The 19,698-nt window shown below is 34.4% G+C and overlaps 1 protein-coding gene across 2 annotated transcripts; it reads right to left on the reverse strand.

Annotated features, from left to right (window-relative positions):
* Positions 1-3,984: 3,984 nt before the first annotated feature.
* On the reverse strand, positions 3,985-16,885 carry ETAA1 (ETAA1 activator of ATR kinase). 2 transcript variants are annotated; one of them, XM_010360058.2, is made up of 6 exons: positions 16,601-16,885; positions 14,974-15,102; positions 14,638-14,714; positions 11,350-11,462; positions 9,071-11,097; positions 3,985-4,491 (listed from the first exon to the last, which is right to left on the reverse strand). In XM_010360058.2, exons 1-6 carry the CDS (start codon positions 16,818-16,820, stop codon positions 4,364-4,366), a joined length of 2,694 nt encoding a protein of 897 aa, XP_010358360.2. In that variant the 5' UTR covers positions 16,821-16,885; the 3' UTR covers positions 3,985-4,363. The 2 variants fall into 2 exon arrangements, with proteins under 2 accessions (XP_010358360.2, XP_030777332.1); XM_030921472.1 differs by having other exon boundaries at positions 14,974-15,098; positions 16,601-16,725.
* Positions 16,886-19,698: the final 2,813 nt, after the last annotated feature.

Below are 19,698 nucleotides of genomic sequence, written 5' to 3' on the forward strand. Positions count from 1 at the left end.
ATTTCCACTTTCCTAATTACGCTGATGTCCAGTATCTTGAAGTCCACTTTTTCATGTAGTTTGTCTTTTTAAAATTTGGTTATTTCAGCAAGAAGAGTACATGTGGTCCTTGTATTGCATCTTGGAATGCAACTAATTTTTAAGAAATTACTTTTTGAGTGTTGGTGTAATATCAAAGAAGAATATCCACAATGATCTGAAAAGACGATCACAATACTTCATTCTTTCCCAACTACATATCTGCATGAGACTGAACTTGTCTGCATACTTCAACTATAACAATTTTAACAAATTAAATGGCGAAATATATGTGAGGATGCAGGTATCTTCTATACAGTCGGATATCAAAGAGTTGCCAAAAAGTAATGCTATTTTCTTTGCCATATTTTTGTTTTAAAAAATGTTTTTCATAACAGGCACATTTGTTAACATCTAATGGCCTTTAAAATATACTAATAAATGTATCACTTTTAATATGGTAAATATCAACAGATAAAACCCCCTTAAGGAAAACCTTTTTGGAGTCCTCAACTAAAGAGTATAAAAAGGCCCTAGGACTTAAAATGTTTGATTACCAGTGCTCTATATAGTGTGTATCTAATCAGAAACTTGACTACTTGCATTGAAGTTTTATTAGCAGCTTGAGGTATGCCATTACATCTTGGACTAGGAAATTAATTTTTCCCCAATAGATTTAAAACCAGAACATCCAGAAGTTACTAAAATAATGACGTGAAATGAAGGCATTTTTAAGTAGCTATGCATTTTATGTATTCTCTATTCTTTAATAGTTGAATGAAAAAAGACAACCTCTTTGTGGGCTAATACAATCAAAACCTACCCACCCACACACATAAAGTACAGCAATCATCTATAACAGAAATTGGGATTGGAAAAAGTATTCTCCTGGGCTATAAAAGACCTACAGAATAGTCATGGTATTTTTGGCATAAATGCCTCAAATGCTCTAATTCTCTCCTGATAATTTCCATAGGTAACTAGTTCTTATGAATTGTTTCCAGATGATAGTATATTCAGTGGCTAAGATCACAATATTTGGAATTAAGATTATTTGGGTTTAAATTCTAGCTCCAACTTCTAAATGTGGGATTTTTGAGAAAGTCAATCTGATTACTTTCCCTATTTGTAAAATGGGTGTAAAAGTATTACTTTATATGGTTGTTTTGAGAAGTAAATTAAATATAGTTGAAGCCATTTAGCAATGTTATATAAGTCTAGCAATTACATTTATTTTCAATAGTACCTGCTACAGTCAATGGGCTTTCAAAAGACACATCTGAAATAAAATCCTACATCTACTCATTTATGAGGTCTAAGAGAAGGCAGGAGGACAAGTTTAGTTTTTGTTTTAGGATCCCACAAGTGATTATGATCACTCCTGGCAAGAACTGAAATCCACGGTCAGATTCTAAATACTTAACGCTAGTGCTAGGCTTAAATTGTTTCTAGAAACATTTCCCAACCCTAAAACTGAGAGAATCAGAGTCAAATTGTTTCAGGTGGGGGAGGGCAGGATTTCTGCCACCAGATTCTGTCTAAATTCATTCAACATTTAATGAGTAACCACTGGCTATCAGTATCAGGTAGACAGAAATGAGTAAGGTGTCTCTGTTCTTGGTAACTTAAAACCTGGTCATAACAGGGTAGTATATAAGGCAGTGTTTCCCATGGTAGGATACGTGTCTGCATACCACTAACTGTCTGCAGTAAGCAACCCAAATGTTCCTGGGATCAGGGTCATCTGTCTATAACCGAAAAAGAGTAATGAGAGATAAGCTCCACTTTAAACAGGCTCTTTTTGGAAATAATGGCATTACTAGCATCAGTCTGAGATGCAGAAACAGCAGCAGAACTTTAGGGAGAAATTGCCAGGCTACCAGTTGTCCCTTCTTCAGATTCCTGTAGGGAGTCTGTCTCGAGAGATTCCCTACAGACTAGGAAAGAGTAAAGCCAGGCAAACTATATAGACAGCCCTCTGCATGCTCATTTATGGGCCATTCACCCCCTAATGTTTCCAACAAGGGCAAAAGGAAGAATCAGGATAGGAAAGGAGAGTGGTATGAACAGCAGCAGTGACCCTAAATACCAGTCATGTCGGGTTCAGATGTATAGGGTTACTACACCTGCCACCACCCAGAAGTGCTATAAAAGTTTCTTTTCTTTTCTTTTTTTTTTTTTTTTTTTAAAGGGAGTCACTTAGAGAAAACTATTATGTAACTAATACTATGGGCTATGTAAGAATTTGGCAGAATTACCGGAGACACAAAATAACAAATTATAAAATAAGATTTATACAACTAAACAATATGTAAGGCATTATAGAATTGCTCAGTGAAAGACACAATAATCAGTACTATTATGATCAGAGAGAATAATCAATTCCAGTGAAGATGGTTAGGTACGAGGCTCAAAGAAACACACTTATTAGGCTGAGTCTAAATGAATGAACAGAATAGCCTAAAAGTACTCTTAAAAAAGCAAGCAGAAAGCAGGGAGGAGCTTAAGCAAGGACAGAGATATCCAAAGCATAACCAGAACACAGTGAAGCCACTTTTAGTAAAAGATTCTCCACTCTTTATTTTCTTACATAGAAACGACTTGCATTTATCTAGGTTATTTTATATTCCTAGAAAAGTAATATAGGTTAGCTAAACTCTAGTACTCCACTGTATATATGAAAATACCATTTACGATGTACAGTCTCCAACTTAAAATGGTTGACTTAAAATTTTTCAACTCTAAGGTGGTGCAAAAGTGATATGCGTTCAATAGAAACCATACTTTAAAGTTTGATTCTTTCCCATGCTAGAGATATGCGGTACAACATTCTCACAATGCTGGGCATCAGCTCAACTGATACTCTACAGTGTGCCGTGTTGCCAGATTTGCCCAACTCTAGGCTAATATAAGTGATTTGAGCATGTTTAAGGTAGGCTGGGCTAAGCTATGTTGTTGGGTAGATTAAGTGTAGTAAATGCATTTTTAACTTAAGGTATTTTCAACTCATGATGGGTTTATTGGGACGTAACTCCATGGTGAGTTAAGGAGTATCTGCATAATTATAGGGCAGTAACTATATTATCACTGCTTTGAGACACCTGAATAGTGATAAACGCCACACCATGACAGGTGTTTTGTATCTCTAACTTTCCCTAGCTCTCCTAAAACCATTTAAGAGGAATAAAGCATCCTCCCTGCCTTACGCCCTCTAGTTGGACTTCTATTATTGGTTTAGCAAATGCCAAATAGGCAAAACGGCAAAAAAAGAAAAAACAAAACAGTAATAGAGAAGAAAAGATTAGTAAAGTAAGTAAATTAATTGAGGGAAAAATTACACAGTTACAGAAAAAGTGAAAAGAAAAAAGATTATCATTTTTATATCCTGGAAAGACTAATTCTTTAAAGCAAAATAAGGAAAAATGAGCATTATTAGCAAACAGTCCTTATTACATCTTTTGTATTTTAATTACATCTTTTGTTTTATACTAGAAAATAACAATCCCTCAAGTTATTTTATGTACTAATACTTTGAAGCAAATGGTATAATTGTTTAGGTGTCCAAAGTAATCATTCTAATTATAGCACAGCATTAACTTACCTACGACTTTGAAAACAGTATTACGTTTTCTCACCGACACAATAAGGAAGCTGGACCAGATGACATATGAAGTTTCTGCCAGTTCTAAATGTTAATGATGCCACATTACTTTTGTAGACAATTTACTACTTCTTCTATGTTAGACTTCTAAAATCAGTTTTCCTAAATATGGTGGAAAGTTTCCAAAATGTGTCACCTTTTAGAATTATTAAAATTCAAATCTACTTCTAAGAACTGAAAATAATTTCCTTACAAATAAAGTCCTTTATTTCATATCAACCATGTTCCTAGAAATATGAAAGTATTAATTAAAATCTGGAAGTAATGAAAGTAAAATAACAAAAATCGTCTCTTCTAACTTAGAAAGTTGAAGTTTTATATTAGGAAAACACATTAGAATAGGAAATAACATAGATTACCTCTTTTTTGATGATCCTCTGCAATTATAGCATTTAAAAATATAACTACTTTCCTCTGTATAATATCTGTACATAATTGCTAACTTTCCTGAATTTCCAAAACTTATATGTAATGACTTTGAAATACATGTCCAAGGAAATGTTTCATTTACCATTACAACATTGATTTGTTTCATTTACCATTGCAAACATTGATTTATTAAATAAAGTAGAAGTCCAGGCTTTATAAAAGTCAGCATTACATTTCTCACAGAGAAATCAAGAAAAAAACATTTCCTATCACAGATAGTTATCAGCAGTCTTTGTGAAGTCTTCCAATATTTCATTAAAGAAATGAAGTGGGAGCTGCATTTACAGATGAGGCTCGAGCTTTAGCCATTCTCCGAACTAGCGCTTCTTGTCTTTTTCTCTGAATTTCTTCAGGAGAACACTTTCTATTTCTCTCTTCTTCCTCTAAAAATTCAACAAAAGATGAATTTACTTTTATAGCCTATAAAGTCATTCAATATGTGCTTTAATTTTAATCACCTAGATTTGCCATATTAGTTGGCTATTAAACTAAACTACTAAATATAAAATTCCAGATATAACGCTACAGTTCAAAAGAAAATCAAGCACTGATGGACCGGTCTCTATTTGATACATTGTTTTCACAGTGTGATAAAATTCAATTTGATAGAAAACTGACTACCCACCAAATAATTCTTGTGGACAATGACATCTAATTTATATGACCTATGAATAAATATATCTTTAAAAAGGATACATTGGGATTTTAAATGTTATGTACACTTTAATAGGAAAATAGTCAAAATATAAGGAATTAAATTAGCTATCAGTATCTCAAATAGTGTATATTTACATAAGATGTTATATTAATATTCACATCCACTTTTCCCTTTAAAGTTTTCATTTCATCCACTGAGGAAATATATTTTAGAGTGATTAAATGAAATCTCTCATGTCAGACTGGTTACCTGTGATTCACTGTTAGAAATTATATTTTTATTTGGAGGATGCATTTTGGAGAAACTTTAAAATAATCTCAATTAACTTAGTAAGTTGAAGCTTTGTATTAGAAATCACTTTCTCATTTAAATGATATTTTAAGTTTAAGATTATCACCCTAATACATATTTAAGTAAACTTTCACCAGTAAAACCATTTATGTTGTAAAATATGCTTTTCAAGAAAGAAGAATCTGTAATATTGACAGAAGAGAAATATCATTTATTCTGACATCTAGAAAAAGATTCACAATTTATGAGACATTTCTCTTGTTAACTAACAGAGGCATTTTCCAAAATATATAATCTGCCTCCTTCTCCTTTATTGGTATAATCAAAAATGGGAGGGGGTATTCAGCCTAAGAAATATATATTTTGAATAAGTTTCCCAGATGATTTTGACGGCTTTTATTTCCTAAGCTGTTTACCTAACAGACTGTAGCTATTTTTCCCTAAAGAAAGACACCAGAAGATACTTTCTAATTAGCTTGACTAATTATCTAATATTTTAGTATCAAAGCTGAGAAACACAACAAACTCAAGACTACACATACAAAGACTTTACACTGAATTTGTGTGAAAACAGGTTAATAATCTACAACAGCAGAAAATATAATTTCCTAAAGTTGGTCTTACAATTTGCTTGGTAATATTATAACAAATAATTTCAAATGATAATCAGGTCACACCATGAAAATTTGATTTAGGGACGCATCCATTTTTCTCATCAGTCTTCCTTTAACTCAGTCTATAATAAAAATACACAATGAAGTCTTAAAATATTGTAAAATACTAAGCAAAAGCTGCTCTTCTTAACCTTGATCTTACAGTGCAAGGGTCAGTAATTTTTTTTTTTCTCCTGTAGAGTCAGAAGGCAAGAATGTTAACCTTTGAGTACCTTGTTGCAACTGCTCACCTGTACCATTGTAGCAAAAATAGTTATGGAAAATGTGTTGAAAACTGATGAGCTGTGTTCAAATAAAACCTGTTTATGGACAATGAAATCTGGATTTCATATAATTTTCAAATGTCATGAAATATTATTCTCCTTTTGATTTTTTCCCAACCATTTAAAATGTAAAAATCATTTTTAGTGTGCTGGCTATACATAAATAAGCTGCAGGCTGGATTTGGATGGATCATAGTTTGCCAACTCCTGCCTGAAATCAATGAGGGAGTTAAGTGAGTTTTGTTTCAGAGATACTTCCCTCGAGAGCAGCTTGCTACATAACAAAGTAAAAGGAAGTAGAAACAATAGAAAACATCAACAAAGTTAATAGTAATTAAGAGACTCGGTACTATCAATAAGCTTAAAGAAAATATTGATGAGATAAGCGAAAAGGCAGATTATCCATGAAAAATGCAGACAGATTGGTAGATAGGAGTTTTGGGAAAACTCAAATACTCCAGGAGGTTTAGTCTTTATAGAATTATAACTATAGGTGACCCTTGAACAACATGGGCTTGAACTGGCAAGTCCACTCATTTGTAGGTTGTTTTCTGCATCTGACCACCCCTGAGACAACAAGACCAACTCCTACTCTTCATCCTTTTCGGCCTACTAGACATGAAGATTATGAGGATGAAGACCTTTATGATGATCCACTTTCACTTAATGAATAGTAAATATTATTTTCTCTTCCTTATGATTTTAATAACACTTTCTCCAGCTTATGGTAAGAATACAGTATATAATACATATTAGAGCATACAAAATATGCATTAATTAATTATTTGTTATCAGAAAAGTTTCTGATCAACAGCAGGCTATTAGCAGTTAAGATTTTGGGGGATCAAAAGTTACACACAGACTTCTGACTGCAAATCAGATCAGTGCCTGTAACCCCTCCATTGTTAAACTCTGTCTGTAAATAAATTCATGCTGGGAATATGCTTGAATTAGTTACAATATACTCACTTTAATACAAATTTAAATACTTATAATTACTATAGATTGAGAACAATTTTTAACATTTCAAAATACCTAGTTTGGGCTATCATGTAAAGCAAGCTATCCAACCTGCAGCCCACAGGCTACCTGCAGCCCAACACGGCTTTGAATGCAGCCCAATACAAATTCATAAACTTTCTTAAAATATTATGAGTTTTTTTGTGATTTTTTTTTTTTTTTTTTTAGTTCATCAGCTATTATGAGTGTCAGTGTATTTTATGTGTGGTCCAAGATAATTCTTCCAATGTGGCCTGGGGAAGCCAAAAGATTGGACACCCTGGGTGTAGAGAATTATTTATTGTCAGCGTTGACAAGATAAATTGGTATAACTGCTTCAGACAGCAATTTGGTGGTATCCATCAAATTTCAAAACTTTCTCTTGTAGCAATTTTTTAGGAATTAACAGATATGATTATACAAGCATGCAGAAATTCATGTAGAAGGATATTTACTGGAGTATTGTTTGTAATTGCAAAAGACTGCAACCAACCCAAACTTCCATCACAGAGAAACAGTTAAATTATGATACATCCACTATATATATCACTTAGTCATTAACAGGACTAAAATAAATTTAAATGTACTAATAGGAAAAGACAGCTATATTAAGGCAAAAGCAAGTTGCCAAATAGTGGGTATACAGATTTATTAATATTTAAATAAACCTGCAGGTATATACGCATACACATATATATGTATATACACACACACATACCTTTTTATATGCATAGAAAATGCTACATAATGTATACCAAACTATTAATAGTGGTTTTCCCTAAGGGATGGTTATGAGAAAGGAGAAACATAAGACTTAACGTTTTACTTCAAATTATTCTATACTGTTTTCTTTTTAAATAACTAGCATATTACTGTTGTAAATTTTAAAAAAGTCACTTAAATAGGAAAGTTGTAGCAGTAATGCCAACAAGGCAGAGAAGAGTCACTAAAAATTTAATTGCAACTTGTGATAAAAGCAATTAAGAAATAAAAAATAAACAAAGAGATTTAGAGACTCTTCAAGGAAGGCCTCTGTGAGAAAGTAGTAATATATTGAGATATAAGAAAGCACCAACAAAAGAGTGGAGGAGGGGTCACATGTTGAAAAGAAGTAGTTTTAGTCAAAGGGAAGAGCACGGTCTACGTTCCTGGACAAGGAAGAAACATTAACTGTTTGAGAAACTAAAAGACAGCTGGTATAGCTGAAGATTAGTAGGTAAGGAAAAAAGAGGAGACGCAGGTTGAAGAGAGATAATCCACAGCTTTGTTGGTCACAGTACACAGTTTGGATTTTATTTGAAATATGATGGGCAGCCATTGAAGGTTGTTTTAAGCATAGAAACGTCATTTTTGCCCATCCAATTTTAAAAGGCTATTCCACTATTTGGAGATGAGAATTGAAAGGAGATAGATAAAAGAACTGCAGTAGTCTCGTCAAGAAATGTTAACTTGTTGTAGAAAGAAAAATGGATAGTTTGGGGATACAGGGTTTTTGAGATAGAAACAATGAAACTTATTGATAGAATGGAGAGCTGGAGAAAAGAGGAATTGGAAGAATCAGAAATGATAGTTGTTATCAAATAAGTAAATCATAATTTTAACCATCACCACTAGCACGTTTATATCAAATATCACACTAGTAAAGATGTTTAATTAGAATGCTCTAAATTTCTAAATATTATTTACCTCACTGCTCCATCATCTGCTTCCTATAAGATTACTCAAGTTTTAAAACAATTTAGTAAATGCAATCTTAAAATGAACACTGTAGTACATTTATCTAAAGGTATGATTTTCCAAGAAACAATTAATAAATCATTCAAAAAATATTTCCTGAGTACCTACTATATGCCAGTCATTGTATTAAGTGCTGGGAAAGAATTCAATGTAATATTTTGAAAAATAAACCAACTACTCTTTGTATAATGCACTATAATTATTTCCAAGTATCATTTTAAGAATTCTAATTAGTTATAGTTTTACCTTATATATTACTCACACTCAAAAACAACAAATAATTATTTTACTACTTTTTAAGATACTTTTCAAAGAAAACTATTTCATATTTCATACATGCCTTTTGAAGATTGTTTCGAAGATTCAGAAAATTTCACCAAAGATTGCTGTCCAACAGCTTCCTCCAGCAATGGGTTGACACTTTTCTTTTTCTCCACACCCTGTGTAATTTTGGTATCAGACACACTTCCAGTTATACAATTTTGATTAAACTGAGAAAGAATCTGAGAATTTTTCATCCTTGTAAATGTAAACTTTGAAAATCCAACTGTTTTGTTACGGTTGCTCTGAGATTCATCTGTTATACTCTTATGGCATAGCTGCTTAGTACTCAGTTTCTTCTTGTAAGTAGCAATTTCTGTATTCATATTATCTGAAGTTACACTTGAACTTCCCGAAATAACCAATTTGGAACTATTCACTCGTATTGGAACATCAGTGTTAGTACAAGGCACATGCAGATTATTTATCTGACAGTTTGAGATCTTAGAATACATAGTCAAATTTGTGGCACCTAAAAATCTTGGAGAATTTCCATACATTTCCCCTTTCTCCATTTTCATTGGCTTATCTGTTTGTGAGCTATTTGTCAAAGAAGTCTGCACTGAAGCGCTATCTGGATTCAAATGCTTTGATTGTACCAAATTACTTCCTTGTTTAGATATAGTAAACATGTTTTTGGCTCCATGTTCGGAATTATTATTGATCTCACATATACTTTCTGATGTCTTACTGTCCTTTCTAATGTCTTGTTGCTGAGTTAGTCTTTCAATATCATCACATGCTTGGTACAACAAATCATCATCTACATCATCTGCTTCCCAGGTATTATCTAATTGATGACATGCTTTAATAATTTCATTGGCAAATGAGGGATCATTCCAATCATCAAAGAAAGAACCTAATTTTGATGCACTAGTCTGATTTGGGTTACTAACACTGGTTTCATTGCCTAGATTTGCAGAGCCAAAAAGATCAGTATTAACGGGGGCTTTCACAGCCTGATTTAAAATGCACTTATTTTTCTGCTCATTAGAATATCTTGTGTTGAAAGCTGACTTCTTTTCGGAAGCATATACAGTAGATTTAGTAAGAATATCTTCCTTTATTTTTGTCAGATTAGATGTAAGTATACAATCTTGAATTTTGTCTTGAATAACAATTTTATTGGAAGAGTTCTCAAATTTCATTTTATTTCTAGTGGATGATAATTTGTTTGATTTATTTGGATTTGGTGAAAATCTATATTCTGCACCTATTAATTCTCTGTCACATGTCTTTGAAGAAAGATCTTGTAATACTTCTGAATCTCCTAACCTGGCATCTGGATTTGTATTTGCTCTTGACATATTTTTAACAGTTTTACTATTAAAGGTACAAATTTCCTTTTGACCAGTAACCTGGGCTGTTTTAGAAGGGAAGAGTTCAGGCATGTCGACATTTTGCATAGCAAAAGGTTCATTACCTAGTAAGTTTTCCCAATCATCCTCAAAATCACTGGTAGTAAATGCATCAATGTACCTCTTAGAAGTTTCTGGCTTCTTAGTACTGGAAGTCACACATGATTTTGTCATTATGGGTGTATCTACTTGAGAAGAAAGTGATCGTGGGGTTTTATTTGACAGTTTTTCAATGACCAGAGTTTCATTAGTAATGATTTTCTCCTCTTTCAAAGCATTTGTCTTTACAAAGGTAGTATTACTGGTGCTCCAAAAAGCCTCTGGCAGTTCTTGGCTTAACTGTCCGCTACACTTCTGAGTAGAACCATCAAAAAGAGCATTAAAGGCTGCTTCAGCAGTTTGGTCAAATGGCTTCTGACTGCTATTTTGATTATCTGCCATAGACATCTTGGTGTTTCCTTTGATTGGCTTCTTTTTTGTAGCATTATCTATTTCAGGAACTATATTATGTAATGACTGCATCTGTGTATTATCTTTATGATTACTTAAAATCTCTGTTTCTGAAATCATCTGGGTAAAATCATAATTACTCTTGTTTTGCTCTTGAATCACATCTAGCTCTTCCATATTTTTATCAAATTGTTTAGCCAGTTTCATAAGTTCTTCTTCTTGATTTTGTGTTTTTAACCTATTAAACAAGATTTAAAAATTATAATTAAAAATGTTCTGAGACATTATATCCAACTGTTATTTAACATATTTTGATGTTAAAGCTCTAAGATTTTAACACTTACAATTATTTTAACTCCAAAATTTGATAGATCAAAACTGTGGAAATTTTATTAACAAAAATTTTGATATATTCACAAAACGAAAATGGAGTATTACAAAAAAAATTTGCTTCACTGAATTTCAGAAAAGCTGAAAAGTCTTAACTTACTTTGTGCAGCTGATTTTTGCTCTTGATTTTCCTTTCACTACACTGGGAGTACAAGGAATAGCAGTTTCACCAATCCACATGTCCAGCATAGAACTTGTTGTTGGTTTTTCATCCTTTGGCAGATAGGGAACAAAAGAGGTATAAAGTACTAATGTAGCACCCCGTCCCCTTCCAGAAAAACAAAATAAAAAAGAAAATAAAAACTACTTTGAATTAATTTCCTAAATTCTGGTGAGGTAAGTTACCAAACAAACTCAAAAACAATGAGAAGTTGGGAGGTAGAAATAATAAGCTACAAGAATTGATCCACTTGTTTCAGAGAATGAAAACATTCAGAATTACAAATTGCTTATTTTAAAAAAAAAATTGTTTTAAGAATTAAATTTATCAAATGTACATTTAATAACAGAAGCATGTTTTTATTAAAAGAAAATTGACATTTTAATTGCCCTAAGATTCTTATACTTTCTGTATCATCTGTTTCTCAAAATTTTTTTTAACCTTATTATAACCTTTATCTAAAGTTGGACAATCCATGTTGACCTAAATTAAGAACACTCAGAATTGAGGTCAGGACTGAATTAAGAGGTAAGAGCAAGGTTAGAACTGAGAATGAGATAGGAATAAGAATAATAAAATAGAGAAAGCAGAAAAGTTTACCCAGATAATATACAGAAAAAAGGCATTTTAGACTTGGATATTTTTGCTGTACCTTTCAGTCACTTGATCACACAAAAAAATTACAGAATGAGCTTTAGGCATTAATTGCAAACCAAACCAACAAATCAAATCAAGTAACCATTTTCACTCTATTTTACAGTACCTAGAATGAACATAAATATCACATAAGTTAAAAAATAACATTACTACTAGATTATAGGCTACTCAAAGGCAAGGACTCTTCTTAGAATAACTCAGCATTCAGCACAATACTGGGCATAACAGTGTCAGTTTACATTTATTTACTAGAATATTTAGATGAAAAGATCCCTACAACTTGGTACTTCAAATCCTCAATGAATCAAAAAAGTTTTCTTAATATCGACTTGAACCTAGTTGCCTTTAGCTTTGCAAATACTCAAGAAAATCAGTAATTTCACTTTCAGACTCAATATATATTTTCCCTTTTATTTCAACAATCTTGAATTTAAAGAAAATAATAGTCTTAATTATGAACTCTGCCATTTACTAAAGTAATTTTAAATTCATTCAATTTTCAGAGGACTAAATTATGACTTTATGTTCCCAACTTTACATATACATGGGTCCTATGTATGTTTGTATACTATTTGTACATATTACATATTTCTTCATGAATAATTACATAATTTATTGATTTTCAACCATAATCCAGGTGCTGTATAAGGTATCTAAATGCATTACTTCATTTCATTATAAAAGGTATACTGTGCAAAGCTGTATAAATGAAGATATATACCATCTTCAAATAAACAACATTGTATAAAAAATATCCCTGCAGAAAGTGAACTGACTGTCCAATCAAAATAAAACCAAGTATTTAAAAAAAAAATGCTATCTCTGTAAACGTTAAAAGAAAATTAAATAATGATTTGAGAATGACTCACCTAAAAATAAACAATATAAATATTTGTCATTCTGAGAATATGACAAGCTTTCAAGCAGACCTTGAAACTACTAAAGATTTATATGCTTTAAAAGGACTCAGTTTAAGAGGGTAACATTTTAAAGCTACTAATTTCACTATTTTTTTCTTTTTATACAAGTTACCACTTGCATACTGTTGGCATTTCTTTATATGAGCTATTATTTCCAGCCCACTTAGGTAAAGGGTCCAATAATTTATTCACAACTATCTTTTTATCACTATTTAGACTGGCCTGCCCAAACACATTTTATTATGCTTCTTTCCTGTGAAACCCACAATTAATGAAGATCTATTGTTAACTTATAGAGTAAGTATTATTATGACATAAATGCTATTTAACTAATGAACTGTAAGTAAAATGAGTTTCTATGACATGCTAAACATGGAATGTAGAGCTAGTAGCAACAGAGTTGTTTTGACTGTGCTAGGTGTAATTTTGGATATTTTATAGCTGCTAAGAAAAACTTCATTTCCTGTCTCTTCCACCTGGATGACAATAATTCTTCAAACCATGTTTTGGGCCAGTGCCATCTATTGTTTATGGTCAACATACAGTAACTATTCAAGGGCATGTTAAGGAAAAATGGCATACTTCCTTTAGAGAAGACACTAAGCAAAAACGTTCTCTGGATTCAAATGTTGTTAAATAAGAAAAAGAGAACAAAAAGTAAAGAAGTTCAGAACAGTTTTATGTATTAAGCCTTTGCTTCTTAGTAATTGTAATATTAGAGTTATTGGACTGCTTTGTGTCAAATGATTGACTTGAACATATTTCTATTTCACTCCAACAGTATAAGAACAGAAATGAAAAAAAGAAACGAAACACTCAAAGTTTTTTTTTTCAGAGATGGGGTCTTAAACTCCTGGCCTCAAGCAATCTTCCCCTTTCTCCTGGCCTCAGCCTTCCTCCCAAAAGGCTGAGATTACAGGAGTGAGTCACCATGCCTGGCCCAGAAAAAAAAAAACCTTTGGAGATGGTTCTATTACGGTAACAACCTTAACATAACCTTACAATTATAGCACTCTATAGTTTACAAAGAATTTTTATCTAGTTTAATCCTCATAATGATCCAATGAAGAGAGCAAGAGGAACACAGTAATTCTAGTTCACAGCTGAATGAACTGAGGTGGTAAGAGTTTAAATAACTTGCACTGGGTCACACAGCACAGGAGGCTGAAGGAGAGGACTAAATTTGAATTCAGTGCTCTCCGCTTTTGTAAGTGTTTCTTGATAATAAGTCAATGAGTATTAAGAAGAATAGTTTCAATGGGGAAACGTTATAGACAGTAAATACCAATCACAAAACAATCTTAAAAGTTTAAATTTTTTTGACTGCCTTATTCTATCATTTTAGCAACTTGAAAAATGAATGCCGTACGTTGTTAAGCACATTACAGATAAACACAATGCCCTAGTCAAAAATTACTCTAAAAAATTAAAACAAGATATATACTTAAGAAAAAAACTTATATTTTATATTACGTTCCTTTTTTCAAAATATGCATTCCAAAAGTAGAAAAGGCAAAACAGTAATCTTTCCTGCCTTATTTTTAGAGAAAAGAATTATAAAAGACAATACTTTTCATTTAAAGAAACTACAAAAACTTAGTGGCACATTCTTCACTGTTTTAAAACAAACTATAAAACTAGTGATATTTACCTGAGGAGCAATACGATTAACAATATGTGAAATCTCATCACTATCTGTGGTATAAATCTGTTTTTTTCTTCCTTTACCTGAAGAAAAAGAAACAAAGACATTTCTATAAATTTTAAACAAAAACCCCTCAATTTTAAAAAAATAGCTGTCACTTCTTAGAAAATGATTTTAATTAGTGCAGCTTAGAGGACTGTGTGTTTACATCACATACTTATGCAGATAAAATCATGTAAGATTCTCAGAGGTTCCTGATGCTATTATCTGACTAGAATTCTAGTTAAATCTGAATCATTTATCAAACATTTACTCACATAAATAATGTTAATAATGAATTACCTAACTGCTTTGTCAATGGAGAATTCTGATCCCAAAAGATATCATTCTGTCCATCTGGATCATTAGGAGAACTGAAGGAAGATGACAGTAAGTCCATTTTCAGCACTCTCTTTGGTGTTTCATACCTGTCTATATAAAATATGAGTAAAATAACAATTGTGGCATTTTAAAGCATTACCTTACTTCATAAGAACCCAGGGTCAAATAATAGCTTAGACTAAGTTTCATAGTCCAATATAATTTTTTTTCCCAGAGATAATTACCTGAACCATAACTGAAATGCTTGTTTCATATAAAAATCCATGCAGCACTTCGCAAACTTGACATTGTAAATAGCAAGCACTTTTAGATAATCCAGAAGCTCTATGAATGCATAATACAATACTGTATAACCTAAGTCATTCTATTTATTATCATTGAGACCTGGAGGCTTTGGGGAACCATCTGTAATTTATAGGCACATTCAAAAATCCAAAGTAACCCAACAGAAACCTAAATATGTTTAGCCCCCTTTCACCAGCTCTAATCTACATTAATTGCGATTCTTCAAAAAGCGTAAGTGATCCAATGCTTGGGAATTTTTGTCTAGAATAACTTTCAAATTTTTATAAAGATTTTTGTTCATTCCGGAATTGCTTTATGGGAGTATTAAAGACATGTAAGGTGGCCGGGCGCGGTGGCTCACGCTTGTAATCCCAGAACTTTGAGAGGCCAAGACGGGTGGATCAGAGGGCAGGAGATCCAGACCATCCTGGCTAACACGGTGAAACCCCGTCTCTACTAAAAATACAAAAAATTAGCTGGGCGTGGTGGCGGGCGCCTGTAGTCCCAGCTACTCGGGAGGCTGAGGCAGGAGAATCACTTGAACCAGGGAGGCGGAGGTTGCAGTGAGCCAAGATTGCGCCACTGCACTCCAGCCTGGGCGACAGAGCGAGATTCCTTCTCAAAAAAACAAAAAACAAAAAAAGACATGTAAGGTTAAAAAAGGCACTATTTCAAGAACATGCTCCAGAATAAAGGCTTTTGTATGAGTTTCAATTCCAACTAAGATTTACTAGAAGTCTTTCAAAAAGTGCACCCAAAACTAATCGTGACGAATGGGATCCTTAGTATCTTATTTGGAGGGATGTTACAGACAGCAACTTCCGGTTTATTCATAATGAGGTGAGACATCACCCAGGCTTTGAGACAAACTTTAACTTTCCATATGAACGCTTCTCTAAAGCAGGGGGGGGGGGCGGGGGAGAACAAGGTTTAACCAGAAATAATTTCTCCGAGCATAAACTGAGGTTAGCGGGCCTATCAGCTCTTCCTCCTCGCTCCGCCACCGCTGCTGACCCAAGGAGCAGCCTGGAAAGCAGCCGCCCTCCCGCAAACAGGTAAACCACATGACCTATTCCTGTGGCGGAGGCAAGTGGATGGTCAAACCTAACGGGGTAGTGCTCAAGCTCGGGGACAGAAGCCCATCGGGGAGTGATATAGGAGTATTTTTGGACTCTCGAGGGGTGAATCCCAGAGACACAATACACACTCCAGACTCCACCCCCACCCCAGATTTTCCTGTTGTAAGCTGGGCTGTGGGGATGCGGCGCCGAAGCCAAGGCAGGCCGCGCTGCCGACGTCTCACCCTCGGGGTTACTTTTACTGCACAAGGCGGCTGTTGGAGGCTGCTCTCGCTGCCGCACTGGCCCGGGAGGCCCCTCTCTAGCCCCGCAGGGCCACGAACCGCGGGCCGACCTCAGCCGCCTCCTCCCTGGCTCGACCACCGAGCCGCACTCAGCCGCCGCGGTTTTGTGCGGCGTTTTCTTCGGGCTAGGGCTGTCATCATGTTTCCGTCGCCGACTCATTGCCTATGGCCCGCCTCCACCAGCCGTTTCTTCTTTCACATTTTGGAAAGGGATGAGTAGGGCAACAGCACTACAAACCGGACTCAGCACCAACGGCAGCCGCCATTTTGGCCGGTGGGGCGCGCGCAAGAGGCGGCCGCTGATTGGCTGGGTCCCGGAGAGGGGCGGAGCTGTTAAGGTGCTGAGGTCGTGCGCACTTCCGCAGCCGGGACCGGAGGCTGCTCTGGAGGAGCGTCTGGGCTCAAATTCCTCTAGACTGGTGGGGATGGCAGGGGTAGTAGTCAGGTCCTCGTAAACTGAGAGTGGGAGCTTGTGAGATGAAAAGGAGATTGAATACAATAGCAGCTTTTTATTGAATATATGATGAAAATTGCACGTTAGTCAGATTCAGATTATTGAAGGTCTTCGAATTTGTCAAGAAAAGGAAATATAGCTAATTTTTCGTAGATGGTATGTGCATAGAAAAATCCAAAAGAAAGTAGAAAAAATTACTAAATTAAGAGTTGCTGGATACAAAGTCAATATTCAAAGGTCAATGTGTTTCACTAGATTGGCAACAAATATAAAATTAAAGTTTTAAAGAGATACTATTTATAATAGTACATGAGATAGCAAGTAACTAGGAATAAGTTGTCCTTCCTACAATGAGAACTATAAAACATTTTTGAGGTCGGGCGCAATAGCTCACGCCTGTAATCCCAGCACTTTGGGAGGCCGAGGCAGACGGATCATGAGGTCGGGAGTTCAAGACCAGCCTGGCCAGCATGGTGAAACCCCCGTCTCCACTAAAAATACAAAAAATTTAGTTGGGCCTGGTGGCACGTGCCTGTAGTCCCAGCTACTGGGGAGACCAAGGCAGGAGAACTGCTTGAACCCGGGAGGCGGAAGTTACAGTGAGCCGAGATTGCCCCACTGCACTTGCAGTGAGCCGAGATGGCGCAACTGCACTCCAGCCTAGGCAACAGAGGGAGACCTCGTTTAAAAATAAATAAATAAATAAATAAATAAATAAATAAATAAAATACGAAAATTAGCCAGGCGTTGTGGCGGGTGCCTGTAATCCCAGTTACTCGGGAGCTGAGGCAGAGAATTGCTTGAACATGGGAGGTGGAGGTTGCAGTGAGCCGACATTATGCCACTGCACTCCAGCCTGGGCAATAGAGCAAGACTCCGTCTCAAAAAAAAAAAATTTTTTTTTTTGAAAGAAAATGAAGACCTAAATAAATACTATACTCATAGGTTGTGATACTCAATATGTTACAATGTCAGCTGTTTCCAAACTGACCTATAGATTCAACATAAATACATACGAAGGTCCAGTGTGTGTGTGTGTGTAACATGACAAGTTTTTTCTAAAATTTATATGAAAATGCAAAGGACCAAAAATATCAATAAACTCTTGAAGATCTCTCGAAGAATAATGAGGGTGGATACCTACCAGGTATCAAGACTTATGTAAAGTTATGGTAATTAAGACTGTTATGATGGTGACAGGACAGACAAAGATGAAAGAAACAGGATAGCACAGGAACAGAATTCCATATAAATGAACACGATTTAAGACAAAGGTGACCCTCCTGAGCAATGGTAAAAGGACTTCTGAAATTAAATAGTGCTTAGTGTATTTGATATTTACGTAGAAAAAGAAAGAAACATGACTTTTACCTAAAACTTTATCCCCAAATCAGGTGCATATATAGTCATTATAAATTTAATTGGAAAAGATAAAATAATATTTTAGGAGGTATAAATTGTTTTCATGACAGAGAATGTATTTGAAATAAAACAAAGATCACCAGGCATAATTACAAATGTGACTACATAAAATTAATAATTCGAGAACTTCTGTCCATTGAAAAACAACATTAAAGAGAATGAAGAGCAAGGCACAAATTGGGAGAAAATATTTAAAAGACATATTTAAGGGCCCATATATAGGTTATATGAAGAACTGATACAAATCACTAAGGAAATGATTGACCATCAAAACCCAAAGTGGATGAGACACTTGAGCAGGATCTTCACAAGGTAAAATATTATCAACAAACTTATGGAAAAATCAGATTCATTTTTAATCAAGAAAATACAAATGAAAACTATATCAGAATGGCTAAAGTTAAAAAGACTGACAATATAGGTAAGTACACCAATGAAAGCTGTCATGTACTGCTGGTGAGAGTATAATTTGGCACAACCACTTTCAAAAACAGTTTTTGATCTCGCAGTCTCACTCTGAGGAATATTCTCTGTTTAAATGTGTGGACTTGTTCATCAAGATGCAGTTTATAAAAATGCTTTGGTGGGATGCAGTGGCTTATGCCTGTAGTCCCAGCACTTTGAGAAGCCGAGGCAGGTGGATTGATTGAGCCCACGAGTTTGAGACCAGCCTGGGCAACATGGTGAAAACCCATCTCTACAAAAAAATAGAAAAAATTAGCTGGGCATTTTGGTGCATGGCTGTAGTCCCAGCTGCTAGGAAGGAGAATCACTTGAGCCCAGGAGTTGAGCTACTGTGAGTCATGACTGTGCCACTGCATTCCAGCCTGGGCAACAGAAAAAAAAGAAAAAAGAAAAGAAAAGAAAAATAAAAAATAAAAAAATAAAAAATGCTTTTAGCAGTAAAATTCAGTTCAAAATTACTTCATACTGTAAGTGGGCCAAATGCTTTTTGACAGTAGAATGATAAATATATTGAACTATGTTTCACACAACAAAATAGCAATGAAAATGAAAACTACAACTCTGTGCAACAACATGGATAAATCTCACAAAGTTGAGTAAAAAAGGCTAGACCTCCCAACCTTCCTCCATAATGTTAAATAATCCCATATAAATTCCATCAGGCAAAATTCTACTATATTGTATAGGGATGTAAGCT

Source organism: Rhinopithecus roxellana, chromosome 17 (assembly GCF_007565055.1).
Source record: "Rhinopithecus roxellana isolate Shanxi Qingling chromosome 17, ASM756505v1, whole genome shotgun sequence".
Classification (NCBI taxonomy): domain Eukaryota; kingdom Metazoa; phylum Chordata; class Mammalia; order Primates; family Cercopithecidae; genus Rhinopithecus; species Rhinopithecus roxellana.

What these genes read in the sequence shown, in the direction of transcription:
- ETAA1 (XM_010360058.2), bottom strand. Translation starts at nt 16,820, where the DNA reads ATGAGTCGGCGACGGAAACATGATGACAGCCCTAGCCCGAAGAAAACG. An exon ending in CAGTAAAAGTAACCCCGAGG is followed by an intron (nt 15,103 to 16,600) that starts GTGAGACGTCGG and finishes TATTTTATATAG; the next exon opens with ACAGGTATGAAACACCAAAG. An exon ending in TTAATCGTATTGCTCCTCAG is followed by an intron (nt 11,463 to 14,637) that starts GTAAATATCACT and finishes TATCTGCCAAAG; the next exon opens with GATGAAAAACCAACAACAAG.